The following is a 14,548-nucleotide window of genomic DNA, read 5'->3' on the forward strand; positions in this document are numbered from 1 at the left end:
TTGAATTACTTTTTGCCCCCTCCTTCAGTAGGCTTTGAATTTGGGTGATGTCTAACCCCTGTTTGATGCCCTCTATTTGTGTTTCCTTCAGAATTGGAATCAGAATGCTATTCATGATATTGTTTACAGCAACCATATATGATTCGTTTTTCGCAATTTCCTGCGACATTTCCAAGAGATGTCCTGCTTGTGTTTGCACCTCTGTTCTTAGTAGTTCGAACACTGAGACCAGAGAATTTAAAACATAGCTCAGGGCTGCCAGTGTGTTTTCAGATGCCAATGGAGGACCTTCTGGTGAGATGGCCAGTGGCTCTTCTTGTTGGCTACGGTTTCTCAGTAAGATTGCCCTGGTTCCTTGAGTTTTGTTTGTTGGGGTAGTGTTTACTTCTGACCCCTCTGTTGGTGTATTTGTGGCCGGGGTATTGGGTTTATGTGTTGGTAATTGCCAGGTAGTGTCAATAATGTCCTCTAGGTCATTGGTACTCTTGTTCCTTTTCCTAGGTAAGTGATCGTTGATTCTTGTCTGGATTTTTTCAGTTGTCAGAGTGTACTCTAGCCCTCTTTTCCAAATTTTTTGAATGTTAAGATTGGGGAATCTTCCCGCTGGAGTTTGTTGTGCGTCAAAATGGGTTTGAGTCTCCTGTGAGGCTACTGGATCTGCGTCTGAGACAATAGATGCCCCCCTCCCTGGCTCGCACCCTGCCTCTAGGTAAGACCCCTCTTGTACATCCATGTCTTCTTCGAGAGGCGAGCTGCGCAGTCTCATTACGGATGTTATAATTATTGCTTGATGGTGTAAGTGCGCGCAAAACGCGCTAGTTATTTACCTGTTGGGTGCGCCACAGACCGCCAAACAGCCGCACAACAGCCGATGGGCTTGTCTCCTGCCAGGCTTAACGCCGCGAGGGTGGTAAACTCCGTCCTTTGGGTCCGCCCCAGATCACGTGATCAGATCACGTGTCCAAACGAAGCCGCGCCTCCTCCAGGAAGCGCGTTGCAGTGATCGTTGCTGGCAAGAGTCTGGGAGAGAACTCGCAGTGCCAGATAGGATGTAAAAGGTAGGTCCGCTTCCAATCTCAGCGCTTTTGTGACTGTTACCAGAAGTTATGGGAAACGGCTGTGGGCCAACAGATCAAATATACCGAGTGGGACCAGGTGTGGACCAATATACCGAAACTCACAAGAATCAATCAAATTGCAAGAGTTTTGGTCAAAACTGATGTGCCAATGGCACCTAACCCAGAGGATACTGAACAAAATTAGTCGAACGCGAGCAAGGAATGCTAGATGCAATGCTGGGAAGGGATGTGTGGTAGGGCTGTCCCAGAATCCAGGAATACTGGGTTATGATATGGGGCGATTTCAACTGTAGAAACAATATCGGAGGAGCTATGCTGGGGATTGAGGACCGAGGAGCTGCCCTCTAAGAGCACAAACAAAGGTGTACATAATACTGATGCTATCAGGGGCTTTAGTGATTGCGCAGAAATGAAAAGCGAAGGAACCACCCAAAACATGAATGGGTGAGTAAAGTCTGGCAGATGGATCCATTGAATGGGTATCGTACTCCACAAAAGGGAAACCGTCAGGGATATGTAGCCGATAAAGACGTTCTTACAAAAAGACTCAAGGAGGAGCTTGGTGCCCGAGGAAAATTAAACTGGTGGGCTTGGTGTAAGAGGGGTTTGTGCAAAGGGAAGGTGGCTGGAAAAAAGGGAGAAGTCTCCCAACGAAGTTCCTAGGAAGGCAAACGCCTTATACAAGGACAAGGATCTTGAATACACTCTGACACGAAGATGGGATTGTACGCAGAGGACTCGGGATGGGTCTACAGGCCCGGGGGAACAGTTTTGTTTATTGCATATGTTAAATAAAAACGTCTGAAAATTGGACAGGAACATTTTCATGTGCTTACCAACAGCAGCACCCCCGTTTATATGTAAACTTTCAACTCCTGGCAAAGGGCCTGCTGACAAATTTAAGGATGTGGCACTCAGTTCAAATAGTTTTGATACGTTGGTCAGTTCAGGCATCGTAACACCAGATACATCAAGAAATCCTGCATAAACAAGTGAGACAAAACGCAAACTAGGTTATTAACAGCCAACCACTATGAACCTGCAAGTTCTAAATAACAAAGGTGTGGCAAGTAGATTGTTAATTACAAGCCATCAACATTTACAAATCGAGAACAGCCAGACATGCTTACCACAGAACATACTGTATTTCACCATGGAGGCTGAAAGGAAGGATTTAGAGTCCACCAATTTATCACAAAATTAGGACAAATTCGGTTCCTAATGAAGCAAAAAGAACATTTGCCAGACATACTGCATAAGCCCTTGATGTTAAAGTATTAAATGCAAAAGCACTGAATATTTCACATATGCACAGAAAGCACGACTACGAACAAGTTACTACTTCACTTTTAGTACAGTCTTTTCCCTCGTACTTGTGGATAAAGACTCCAATGGGAAATGAGGGTTCAAGCACACCGCTTAGTAGCATCAATTAAATAGGAAAGAACAGGGTCCATGTGCTAATCAGCTATGTACTGCATGGTCCACTCCTACATCTGGCCTGACCAACAGTTACTTTATTCTCGAACGTAAACGAGCACTTTTTTTTAGTGGGGGTGGAGGGAGGGTCGTTTGGAGAATAATAAGTAATCGTACACTATTAGGTGGTCACAATACAACATCTTGTACATTTGTATTGCATGTTAAACTACATATTCAAAAGGTGACTGAAAAATATCAATGGCCCACCATTGTGACATTCATTTGCATTTATTGCAACACGAGCGCCAACAAATATTGATGCTAGATCACATCTCCTGCATGCCTGGAAAACGACCTAACATTGTACATAAAAAGGACAAGTAAGGAAGCAAAACTAAAATCTGAGAAATAAGAAAATATTTAATTTGCAATGTGTACACCAATTGTTCCTTTTTAGTGTAAGCAAGAGTAAAGTTATTCTACAAATGTCCAACTGGACTAGTAGAATTATATCGAGTTTTTACCTTATATCAATTGGTGCTTGGTTTATTACGGGCCAACCCCAAAACAATTCTTGTAATCATTTCCCCCGCTGAGGTAGCTTGATCGATCCCTGCTCAGGTACCAAATGAAGTCTCGTCCCTGCCCCCCGCCCCCATTATGATCTGCCCCTCTGCAAATATTGCAATGCGTGGTACAACTTGCTGAAGAAACTGATCCCGCTTTTTATTAGGGCTGTACAGGGGTCCTGTGCCCATACAAGGTCTCCTTCACCCAAACACCTTACCAGTGGTTCAAGAATGCTCACTTATCTGAAATGAGTCACTAGATATCAATAATCCACATTCCTTTTCTTTGACCCCTGCAGTGGCCAAGTATAGTTTAGCAACATTACTACTTCTAAGTTTGACCTTCATCCATCAAGCAGACCAGTTTCTTGCAGGAAAGCTAGGGACACTACTATTGGGTAGACTGGTGAGGAGCGACTTGAGCTTAATTGTCAAGTTCATACCTTGCACATTCAATGTGATATCATCTGAATATCAACTAGTTTTCATGGGGGACGCCATCCCTCAGATCAGTAGATTAAGGACTGTCGATGGGCTGCATAGCCAACTCCGGCAAATTTGCATTCTGTCACACCATATATATCTCCCCAATCCCTTTTCCCCGCCCCTCTCCCCACACCCAACACATTCCCCTCAACAAACACCAACAGAGCTACTTGCCATCGTAGCTCAGGAGAATAACAAACCGCTGAGAGCCAGAAAATAGTAGCTTTGCACTGTAGTGCCGACATAGGCTTAGTCCAGACTCTAGTCCCCATCGCGCTGCAGCCATACAACACAAGGCCTTACAAATATCCAATGAATACATGGTTTTCTCCATCAGATTGTGCGGTGTGCCCTCAGTGTTACAAGCTTCCCCAGGTGGTTTAGAATTAATCTGGTCTAGTTGGGTTGATTGGACGAGACCAAGGTCCTCTGGCATCCTTCAATTCCTTAATCAGCCATTTCTCCTCAAATGAACAGTGCTAGGGAATCACCATCTGTGTGGGACTTTCTTCTTTCGTAGCCACGATCCAACAGGGTTGAGTGCCTTTGGCCAGGGAAGTGAAGAAGAGATCCTGAACAGTTGTATTGGGGTTGTGAAGAATTCCATCTTAGTTTTTCCAGGTTACAGACATTTCTGCTGCTTAATATAAAATCCCCCCCAAAAAAAAATGGATTCTTGTAAGCACTTCAGACACAAATCTGAGTCTGCCATCAAATTCCAGGGGTGTATCATTAGGGTATTGAATTTGTAAAATCGATCCTAAATGTACCCCTTCAGGTCACTAAGCCATGCATCAGTACTCCTCAGGCCGGTGTTGCTCAGAAATTCTTTTCTGCGTGGTCTTTTATGCTGCAGTCTTATACAGAGCCTCCAGGTAGTTGATCATATTGGCATCTTAGTGATTGTGCTCAAAGATGGAATCTTAGTTTGCCCCAGTGAGTAGCTCTGCCTTCCATTCCTTTATCCAAAGCACTCTTTACGGGATGGTGCCGCCAAACAACTTTTTTAAAATTTCAACCCGGATGCTCTGCAAAGCAGATACGGTGGCCGATCTCTCGAACTCTTGCACGGAATCCATGTTGTGCACTTAACGCCATGGCTGCCTCTCCATTTTTATTCTTTTCTGGTCCCTGCAGTATTAGTAGTGTTGGGGTTTTCCCCCTGCTTTGCCATTTACAGACATGGGATAGAGAAACTTCATCCTTCCCAATGCCCCAGTGCCTCAAATATTTCACGACTGCCAGGAATCCTTACGACTCAGGATTGGGCTCTAGGTCACACAAAAGGCTGCACCTGCAATTGCAGTACAAAAGGTTGCAATCCCACCGGTGCAACCTTGTGTGTGGCCCTCTCCCCTTACTCGTTGGGGTCCTTCCCTCCTCCCTGAAACCCCGGCCGCTAGGTGGCACCCTCCACCTACTTCCCCCACTTGCCTGCTGCAGGCTCTAGACTCCAGCTGGCAACTTCAGTTCCTTCTGCACTCTAGAGTGTACCCACAGAATAGCACAGCATGCTTTTGTGACCTCTGCTTCCTGGTACGCAGGCTGCAAGCAGAGGATTGGGTCAGCCCCACTGTATTTAAAGTCTGGTATGAGGCAGCACTGCAGGCGTGCTCTGGTGTTGGAGGGTTGAGAAGATACATCAAGAATCCAGGTGTATATGTGCATGCACAATCTTACACCAAGGTGTTCTCTGTTACAGATTACTCAGTTTCACTGGAGACCCACTAGCCCAGAGACTCAATTCAGATTTATTCTGGTTGTATACCATAAAAGCACATCAAAACACAAAGAAATGCTAAAAAATTAAATTCATATCCTAAAAAGGTTATTAAACACAATACAAATGTGTATCAATGCATATGCACAATTTTATTACTCTTAGCATATCAACAACAACATTATAGCATTTGTGCCAGATTGAGGCAAGCTATCCTATACATTTGACCACCGGCTACTTTTTTTTTAAAAGTATATACACACACAAACATTAAAAGCAGCTAGCTACATGGATAACAGTAAGAGCCTCGCTCTCCCTGTGTTAGTCCTCAGTGAGATTAATAATGGCATATAGAGTGGGCACAACACTATAAAATGCATCTCATCTTAAACTATGGTGGCACGTGCTGGACAATGAGCGGCCAGACCCTCGCCCCATGTGTCTCGTAAACTTTGCTTGCAGGAGGACACTCGGGCAAAAGAATTGAACAGAACTTCATTTTCCTTTCTATCGGGTAATCAAGATAGGCTCCATGGTTGTATCGCATGTATACACTATAGCTAGCAATAATCTGCCTGCATAACATATAGAGTCTTGCCCCTATGCCCCGCTCGTAAAATCTCGTCCAACAGGTTGTATTCTGAATGGCCATTTATACCCGCACGATCAAACCGTAACGAATTGAGATCAAGAAACAGGAGATTTTTATCATGCTTCAACCATGGTGTCAGTTTTACACCTTCCATGTTTAATACTTCTACAAGGCCCCCTCAGTAGGAGTCCAACTCCATGGCATCAACCAAATCTTTACCCAAATACAATAGCATTTTCAACATCACTTCGTACTTTATTACAACAGGACCTAATTGTAAGGCCACTCAGGCCGAGGGGGAACTGGCTGGGGGACATATTACAACAGGACCTAATTGTAAGGCCAATCGGGCCGAGGGGGAACTGGCTGGGGGACATAGGAGAATTTGTTTTCCATTTTCTGCATTTAGTCAGTCAGGATATGCCCTCATATCTCTGCACCATAAACTATGGCTGGAACTGCCTGGGTCCTTTATTGCAGAAGACACTGATCTGCCTCCAAAACATGCAGAGAAAGTGGTTACTGCACCAGACTGTCCGCAGTTAGACCACTCAGCTGTTTTGTCAATTTCAGGTCCCTTGAAATTTGGCTCTTCTGCTGTACATCTCAGTTCTCCAAAGCAGGGGTATGCTTTAACATTTAGCTGGCCCCTCTTCTGGTGCTCCAAATGATCCGGGTTGGGCATGGCTAGGTCTCCCCTAGCTTACTCCTGCCCTTTAGGCAGTCTTTTCTTCACACTCTGTAAAACTGGTTGAATTCCTCCATGCATGCCGACACAAAGCCAGATTTACACAGGTCTAGCTACTGCATTAGCAAAATGTACTTGTGTGCAGCCTACATTTGGGCTCCACTAGAACTGTACCACATGCACACCTTTTTGGATCCGATCAGGTAAGACAGAGCAAAGCATTTCTCAGCATAGGTTCACCTCAAACAAGAGGCTTGGAGCATCGGAATTCCATAGACCAAAATTAAAAATAACTCCTTCCAAGATAATTAATACCCATGAGAAGTGAGCAAGGTTGGAAATCATTACATTGGCCCGTGAAGGAGCCTTGAGCACCAATCTTTGCATTATAGGCCTCCAGAAATGTGGGGCTGGTCTAGGTTTCCTGGATGTATTCACCTTAAGTAATGGAAGGCAAACATGGGTTCATTGAGTGACAACAGTAAACGGCTCCTGCGGTGGGTCTGAAGCAAGAGACAAACCAGGACTGTCATTCAACAATCTTTATAGGAATAAAATAATGCCCCACTATACCTAGTCTATGAGTTTCCCTGCCAAACAAAACTAACTAGGGTGCTTGTCGTCACTTTGTGAAGTGCAAAAGTAAAGTCTGTCTTTGGTCCAAAACAAAGCTATGCTGACAAAACATCTAAAGTCCAGGAGAATGACTCCCTTCTCCTGTAATGGCTTTCCCAGCCTTCATATAGTATCTTCAGATTGTCTTAGCTATATGTTGCATTAATTCATTCCATTCACTCAGGGAACTTTTTCAACTCCCTTGCTTTCCCTTCTTGTTTTCAAAGATACTCTTGACATTCCTTGCCTTTGCATTGCTTCACTTCACCTTTCTCCAAGGTCTTTGAAAATCTTCACTCAATATCAACCAATTGTCTTATTGTTACAGTTCTCAATCTTCCTCTGGTTATTGGCCTCTCACTGAGACTGGTATGATGAGTAACTATTCTCAATCTCTGGTTTACTTGCTCCCTCACACAGTACGATGACACCAATAAGAATTCCTAAATTCTTGGTCACTTGCAGTATTACTGCGAGGAGTAGGAGGAGCCGTATAATGATTCTCAATCTCTTGGTTACTTACATGAATATCATTTTTTCATCCCTTTCACTGGATGAGGGTGAGTGTTTTATTTGTTCCTTGTTCAAGTATAACAGTTCCATGCATTATATTTTCCTCGCTCCCTGGGTTGTCCGCTCTCCTGGTTACCTTATGGGGCTGCGTCACCAGGTCGACACCTTCCTCCTTCTGCAAGCACCCTCTTAGGACGGCTCTGGCTCCCAGTGGTCTTCCTTCTTTCCACACATCCTCGTGTGTTTCCGTGCATGCAGTATCTGCGCCGGTTGGGGTTTCCCCAGCCACCACCTCAGGCGTCCCTTCGGGGACTGAGATCAAGTTAACAGGCTTTATCATCTAGCCTGCCTGCTGCACTGGGCGGCACAGGGACCGGTTCTCTACTGCTCTTAACCAGCTTGGGAAATGGTCTTCCCGTGTTTTCCAGTGTAACTCCATCAGCTGGTTTGAAACTCCAAGGTCGCTCTCGCTCTACCTCTCCTCCCACTTTTATGAAACAGCTTTGGGGATTCCCCAGCATCTCATGGAAGTCGTTCTTTTGTGTATTGGTCATACTCCTACTCCCTTGGGTTTCTTCGTCCCAATACCAACTAGGGACTAGAGTATCACTGTAGTAGATGCATAAAGACTCTTCCCGTTTTCTTCTAACAGGGTGGTTATTGTTGAGTTGGGAAGGCAGTTCCTCATTGGAAGGAATCCTTGTCTACAGGAAAGTGGGCAGGGTCCCACTTGCCTCTACCCCTAGGGAGGATATTGTGTAGCGGACACACCTCCCTAGCCTCAAAAGGAAATGTTCCCCTGGGGAGACTCACCCATTTGTCACTTACCCTTTTCCCATAGGAGTTTGGCTACCCCTTCATGGATTGGGAATCTGCAGAGAAAAAAAAAAATAACTATTCCTTGCTCCGTCCCCTTCTGGTGTTCTACTGTTCACACTTTAGGCGCAACTACATACATTGGATAAAGAACAATGACTGCTAATCTCATCCTACCCAGACCCGGTACACACCTTGTAAATAAGTTTACTCGTAAACCTGCATACCCACCTTGTAAATATATATACTCTTGTAACCTGCATACTTCCTCGTCTTCATCATGATTGCTGTAACTGTTTTCTACCCGATGGTAATTTACTGTAAATACTGCAATGCAATGCTATGTGAAGTGTAACTAAGCTTTGAATAACCTTGCTGCTCCTGCGCCCTCCTACCCTCGGGTTTGGTGCGCATTACAAATAAATAAATTACAAAATTACAAATTACTGTGAAAGAGTAGGGTTGGAGGTCGAGAAACCATCGAATTTTTCAAGCATTTCTGAGTTGGGAGTGGTCCTTTACCAAATCTGAGCTTTTGTCCTGCGAGATAGTATTCATCACCCACTTAATGGCAAAGGCTTCCAACTTGTAGTTCTGCTCCCTTGGGAATAGCTTTAGACTTCTGTACGGGACAGGATGATCCATGCCCTTGTACTCCAGGGACAGAATAGCTCCAATACCAACTTATATCAGTTTATAGTTGGGTTCCTTGAGGCCTTGCTCACTACATATGCTCTTTAAGGTATAAAAAACAGTCTTGGCCTTGCTTATCCCAGACCAGCTTTTGAGGCTTGGCATTTTTAAGTTATTCAGTCGGCAGTAATGGTGGAATTAGCGATAAATCTAATTCCCAGGTCTCTATGAATTGCAATATCATCAAACCATGTGCCACAGAATGGCAAACTGGTTGCGAAACAGTATCAAGCGTTGGAAAGTTGCTGGGGCCCCATGCAACCTAAAGGGTAGTACTTTGAATTGAAATAACCCCCTCACCCCCACCAAGGGGAGAAACCTCAGTTTTCTCCACGTTGGAAGGATTGAGAGCTACTTTCCTATAGTGGAGATGTATTTGGCATTGCCCAACAATCGATTGGGGCATTGGATAGTTGTCGAACTGAGCTTGACTTCAGCTTCCAAAAATCGATACAGAACCTCCATGATTTATCTGGCTTTGTCACCAAGCCTATTGTTGAAGACCATGGGCTCTCAGAAGACAATATCAGCCTCTAGCAGGTTTTCCACCTCACATGACTTCATTTTGAGATTCAGGAATCCGGTAGGGTTAAGGTTCACTACCTTCCCATGGGGAGTTTGTATAGTAAGCCAAAAATGGAGTCATGAACTTGATCTAGAAACTAGATCTCGGATGTCTTCTTGCTGTGTGGGGGTCAAGTCTGATGGTATGCGATTATTCTCTTGCCCGAATCCATATGCAAGCTGGCCATCCACAGAGTGGCATTTTCAGTAGGGTCTACCCTTCACTCTTCTTGATATGATACACCAGTGTTTACTGTCAGGTTCAGAAACCAGATCATTACAGGGACCCTTCTCCAATATCTCATATGGCCCAAACCACTTTGATAGCATCTTATGGTCAGAGGTGGGTAGGACAAATAACTCTTGGCCCACTGACAAGGAGCGGGTAGAGGCCTTCTGGTTATAGAGGGTCTTGTGTTTCCTGTGCCTGTGCCAAGTGTTTCTTACAACCTCTTGAACTGTGGCGATAGGTTACAGGGCTTGTGCCATTTGGAAATGGCTAGCACAGCTCCAGCTTCTTCCAAGGTTTCCCTGAGCAAGTCTCGTGGTTCCCTACCATAAAGAAGTTCGAAGGGAGACCAACCCAAAAAATGCCTCAGGGGACTTGCTTACAGCAAAGGCACCCATGTGATCATAGTGTGAGTTCTTGCTATTCACTTCTACCATTTATTTTTAGAATCCTTTTACAGGATCTGACTGAAGCGTTCGATAAGTCATCAGTTTACGGGTGATATACAGAGGTGAAGTGTTTATCTGTAAGAATTCTCACCTCAGACATAAAACGGGACAAGAAGGTGGTCCCTTGATCTATTAAGATCGCCTTAGGGAATTCTACTTGATAGAAAGGGAATGAGAGGTTTTGAAATGCGCTACTCGTATTGTTTCATAATGCGAAGGCATCTGGATATCGGATGAACAAGAATAAACTTGTTCCCCAGCTGGGATGGTTCAAGGGGTCCCATTATATCCATGGCGATGACAGAAGGAAACTTCCATACTAGCGAGAGTTTGCCAAGGTACTAGGGTTACAGGGGTGGTTGCAGTTTTTAGGTAAAGGGAACAGGTCATGGTATGATCTGGTTTTGTGTTTTATGGACTTTTAAATGTGTGTGCTAGTTCCAAAACTACACTCCTGTGACTCTGGGGGACTACCAATTGTGATCTTAGATTCCCTTCTGGAGTAACATCTCCCAGATAGAGAAGAGCCTTGTTTAAAAGTTTTAAAAAATTTAAGGACCAACTTGACTATGGCCTTTCCCCCTCAGATATTACCCTTGGGAAGGCTTCCGTTAATATGTCATTTCGTTGTGCAAAGGCTAGATCGGGAAGGAGACGTGTGGTTTCTGTTTTCTTTGTCTGCTTCCCCGACTTCTTGCAAAACTCTGTCTCCCTCCTGTTCTTGAGCATCCTGGGGATGGGAATAATGCCTTTTCTAAAATTCCCTGTGCAATGTTCTACCCTTAATAACATTGTCTCCCAGAGTTGTACAATAGTACCTTCACGTCACCCCTATATCATTGACTCCAGCCATTATCATCATTTAGGCCATGTCTCCAGGACAAACCTGATTTGGAAGCCAACTTGGTGGCATGTTCCTTTAGGTGGAGACACAAACCTGTAGGAATTAATTGCCTTTCACCTGCTGCCGTTATTTCAGCATTACTGTCGAGATCGAATTCAACAACTCAGCAGTGGCTACTGTAGGTGCAGAAGCTTTAGAGCTTACCTTACTAAACTGTAGGGTTCCCCAGTTTGTCAGCTGCAAAGGATCCCACTTCTCACACCATATAAGGTGGATCAGACAGAGGCGAGAATAGGACTTCAACAATCTTTTTTTTTTGAAAATAAGAAAAATGCCTCACAGTCTATGGGTTTCCCTGCCTAACAAAATTAATTAGGGTGCTCGTCGTCAATTTGTGAAGTCCAAAAGTAAAGTCTGTCCTCAGTCCAAAACTAAGCTATGCTGACCCTACCACCAAGACAACTAAAGGTGATTTTACCAAGGTAAATTAGAGTGGTAAATTTCACACAAGTTAAAATTCCAAAGAAAGACACTTTATTGCCCCCCCCCTGTTTTTCTATACTTTTAACCCCACATTATATATATAATTAATATATAATAATTATATAATATATATAATTAAAATTCTGTATTTTATGTTTCAGTAAAACTTAGCGCCAATTTATTTTCGGTAAAATGACTGGGTACCCAATTAAAGCCCAAGAGAAAGACTTCCTTCTCCCGAGCCTGAATATAGAATCTTCAGCTAGTTCTTAGCCATCTGTTGCATTCATTCATTTAGTAGAGTTGGGGACTTTTCCGATTGCCTGGCTTACCCTTCGATTTTCCAAGATCCTCTTTTTCGCCGTTCCTTGCCTTTTGTTTCCTTCACTCACTTCGCAAAGGCTTTAAAAAAGTCTCTCCAATATCAAACTTCTGAGAAATAGAAAAAATATTCTTATTGTTACAGTTCTCAACCTTCCTCTAGTTATTTGGCCTCACATGGACTGGTACGATACTCTGTTCACTTGCTCTCACTGGGACAAGTACAATGAATCCAGTATTAATTCTCACTTTCCTGGTCACTTGCTGTATTATTGGGGCGAGTAGGATGAGCCCAGTAATGATTCTCTGTGCCACTAAATTTTATCCCCTTCACTGGGACGAGGCAGTATCTCAATACTTTTATTCGTTCCTTGTTAGAGTATAACTGTGCCATGCATTATATTTGCCTCGCTCCCCAGGTCTCCCAGTTACCTTCCTTATAAATGGGGCCGAGTCACCGGATTCACACCTTCCTCCTTCTGTGAACACTCTCTGGTCAGGACGGCTCTGGTTCTGTTCCTTCTTTCCATGCATTCCTGTGTTGTTCATGGATGTGGCATCAGCTCTTGTTGGGGTTTCCGCTCTCCCCAGCTTCGCCACCACTTCCTCTTCAGGGACTGAGCTAAAGTTCAGTCTCTAGCCAGTCTGTTGCACTGGGCATCTCAAGCACCTGTTCACTGCTCTTCCCTAGCTTGGGAAACTGCCTATTCCTGTGTTCCCCAGCACCACTCCACCAGCTGGTTTGAAACGTCTGGGTCGCTCACCCTCGCCTCCTACTCTTATGATACTGCTCTGGGTATTCCCTCTGCGTCTTTCAAAGTCCTTTTGTGTCTTGGTCATTCATTAGAACTCCCTTGGGTTTCTTCATCCTAGTACCAACTGGTCTTCACACAGTATCACAGTAGCAGATAAAGACTAATGTTTTCTCATAAAAGGGTTATTGTTGGGTTGAGTGAGTTACTCATCGGAACGAGAGTCCTTGTCCCAAGAGGAGGCAGGGGAGTAGTGGGGAGGTCCCTATTGGTGAGGTCCCACCTTGCCTCTACACCTAGGGAGATTATTGTGTATTCGGCTCATCTACCTAGGCTCAAAAGCAAAGGCTCCCTGGGGAAAAGGGACAGAATCCCATGATTCGTCACTCATTAAGCACCAACATGCACCTGGGTTTTGTTCCGTCACTGAAAAGTCCTGAATATCCATTTTAGTCACCCCATGAAATAATATTTCATGGGGCGACTAAAGTACGCGGTACGAAGTACTCTAAGTAGCGCTGTTTGCTGTTGGAAACGCTGCCCACGGACTCCAATTCCCATCTACTTGGACTTCTATGGTGGCTCCGCCCCCTTTCCCAGAAGCCTACAATACCCGAGCTGCGCGCGCATCTGCGCGCGCGCATCGAAGTACGCGCTCCAAGTAGCGCTGTTTGCTGTTGGAAACGCTGCCCACGGACTGCTCACGGACTCCAATTCCCATCTGCTTGGACTTCTATGGTATTTTAAATCATCATTCCAGCAAAGAGACTTAAGGACTTTATCCTACATTAATTTATATGGATATATGCACTCATATATATTACTAATATAGTATACATTTATGTTTACCTAGGTGGCTCTGCCCCCTTTCCCAGAAGCCTACAATACCAGAGCTGCGCGCGCATCGAAGTACGCGCTCCAAGTAGTGCGGTTTGCTGTTCGATGCTTTGTTGTGTTGCTCTAGCTATATTAAAAACTGTTCTCGATATTTGATCACGAGAAATCTAAAAGGCTCAGAAGCTGAATACTCCACGGTGAGTTCACATTTTTCTCTTCTTGTGTAGCGTGAAATCCGATGCTCAATCTCCCCTGCCGCCTGTCTGTATACACGTTTGGTACTTATTGTTATGGCCGGGGGTTTACGGAGCAAATGTAATGATTTGGGCGCCATGACTATGACAGCAACTACTATTGATTTGCTTGTGTGTCGAGGTCGCACCTCTTACATTGAACCAGCAGATTTAGATGTATTAACTTCGGGTACTGTTGGGGAGGTCATTGATTGCCCAAACCTTCCATCACATGTGGTTATGGTACATGCCACTAAAAAGAGTTTATCTACTCCTCTCTCCGCATTGCATCCCTGTGACACGAAATCAATCAGCTATGTAGGGCGTCCCCCAGATGACGTATATGGAAGCTGTTCGGAATCTCCTATGTTTAACCATCTTCCTAGCGACAAGCATGGCATTACCATAAAAGAAAAATGATTGCTTTAGATGACCAGGTGACTCGTGCCATAGGTTTGCTAACGCCCCATGTTTACGGTCCATCAAAAACGCATCACCCGGCAAACTTACAACTACCAGGTGAGCAAAGCTTTGTTAATGAGCCTGATGGAGATTCTCACCAGGACATTAACTACGAACTTCCACCTCGTTTATCATATTCTTCTGACTCAGCTGATGTTTTTATTAGGCCCTCTCAAACCAA

At 44.4% G+C, this 14,548-nt stretch overlaps 1 protein-coding gene across 2 annotated transcripts in view; it reads right to left on the minus strand.

The window, feature by feature from the left end:
* GORASP1 (golgi reassembly stacking protein 1) overlaps window positions 1-14,548 on the minus strand; it is a 234,819-nt gene that overhangs the window by 19,621 nt on the left and 200,650 nt on the right. Inside the window, exon 8 of one of the 2 annotated variants that reach the window (XM_069647744.1) lies at window positions 1,916-2,059. The exons of the other annotated variant lie outside the window; for it this stretch is intronic. Within the exon in view, the coding sequence (XP_069503845.1) occupies window positions 1,916-2,059 (144 nt within the window). The remainder of the gene's footprint in view (window positions 1-1,915; window positions 2,060-14,548) is intronic. 2 annotated transcript variants of the gene reach the window in all.

The sequence above is a fragment of the Ambystoma mexicanum genome, chromosome 2q (assembly GCF_040938575.1).
Source record: "Ambystoma mexicanum isolate Mex_15411 chromosome 2q, UKY_AmexF1_1, whole genome shotgun sequence".
In the NCBI taxonomy this organism is placed as follows: Eukaryota; Metazoa; Chordata; class Amphibia; order Caudata; family Ambystomatidae; genus Ambystoma; species Ambystoma mexicanum.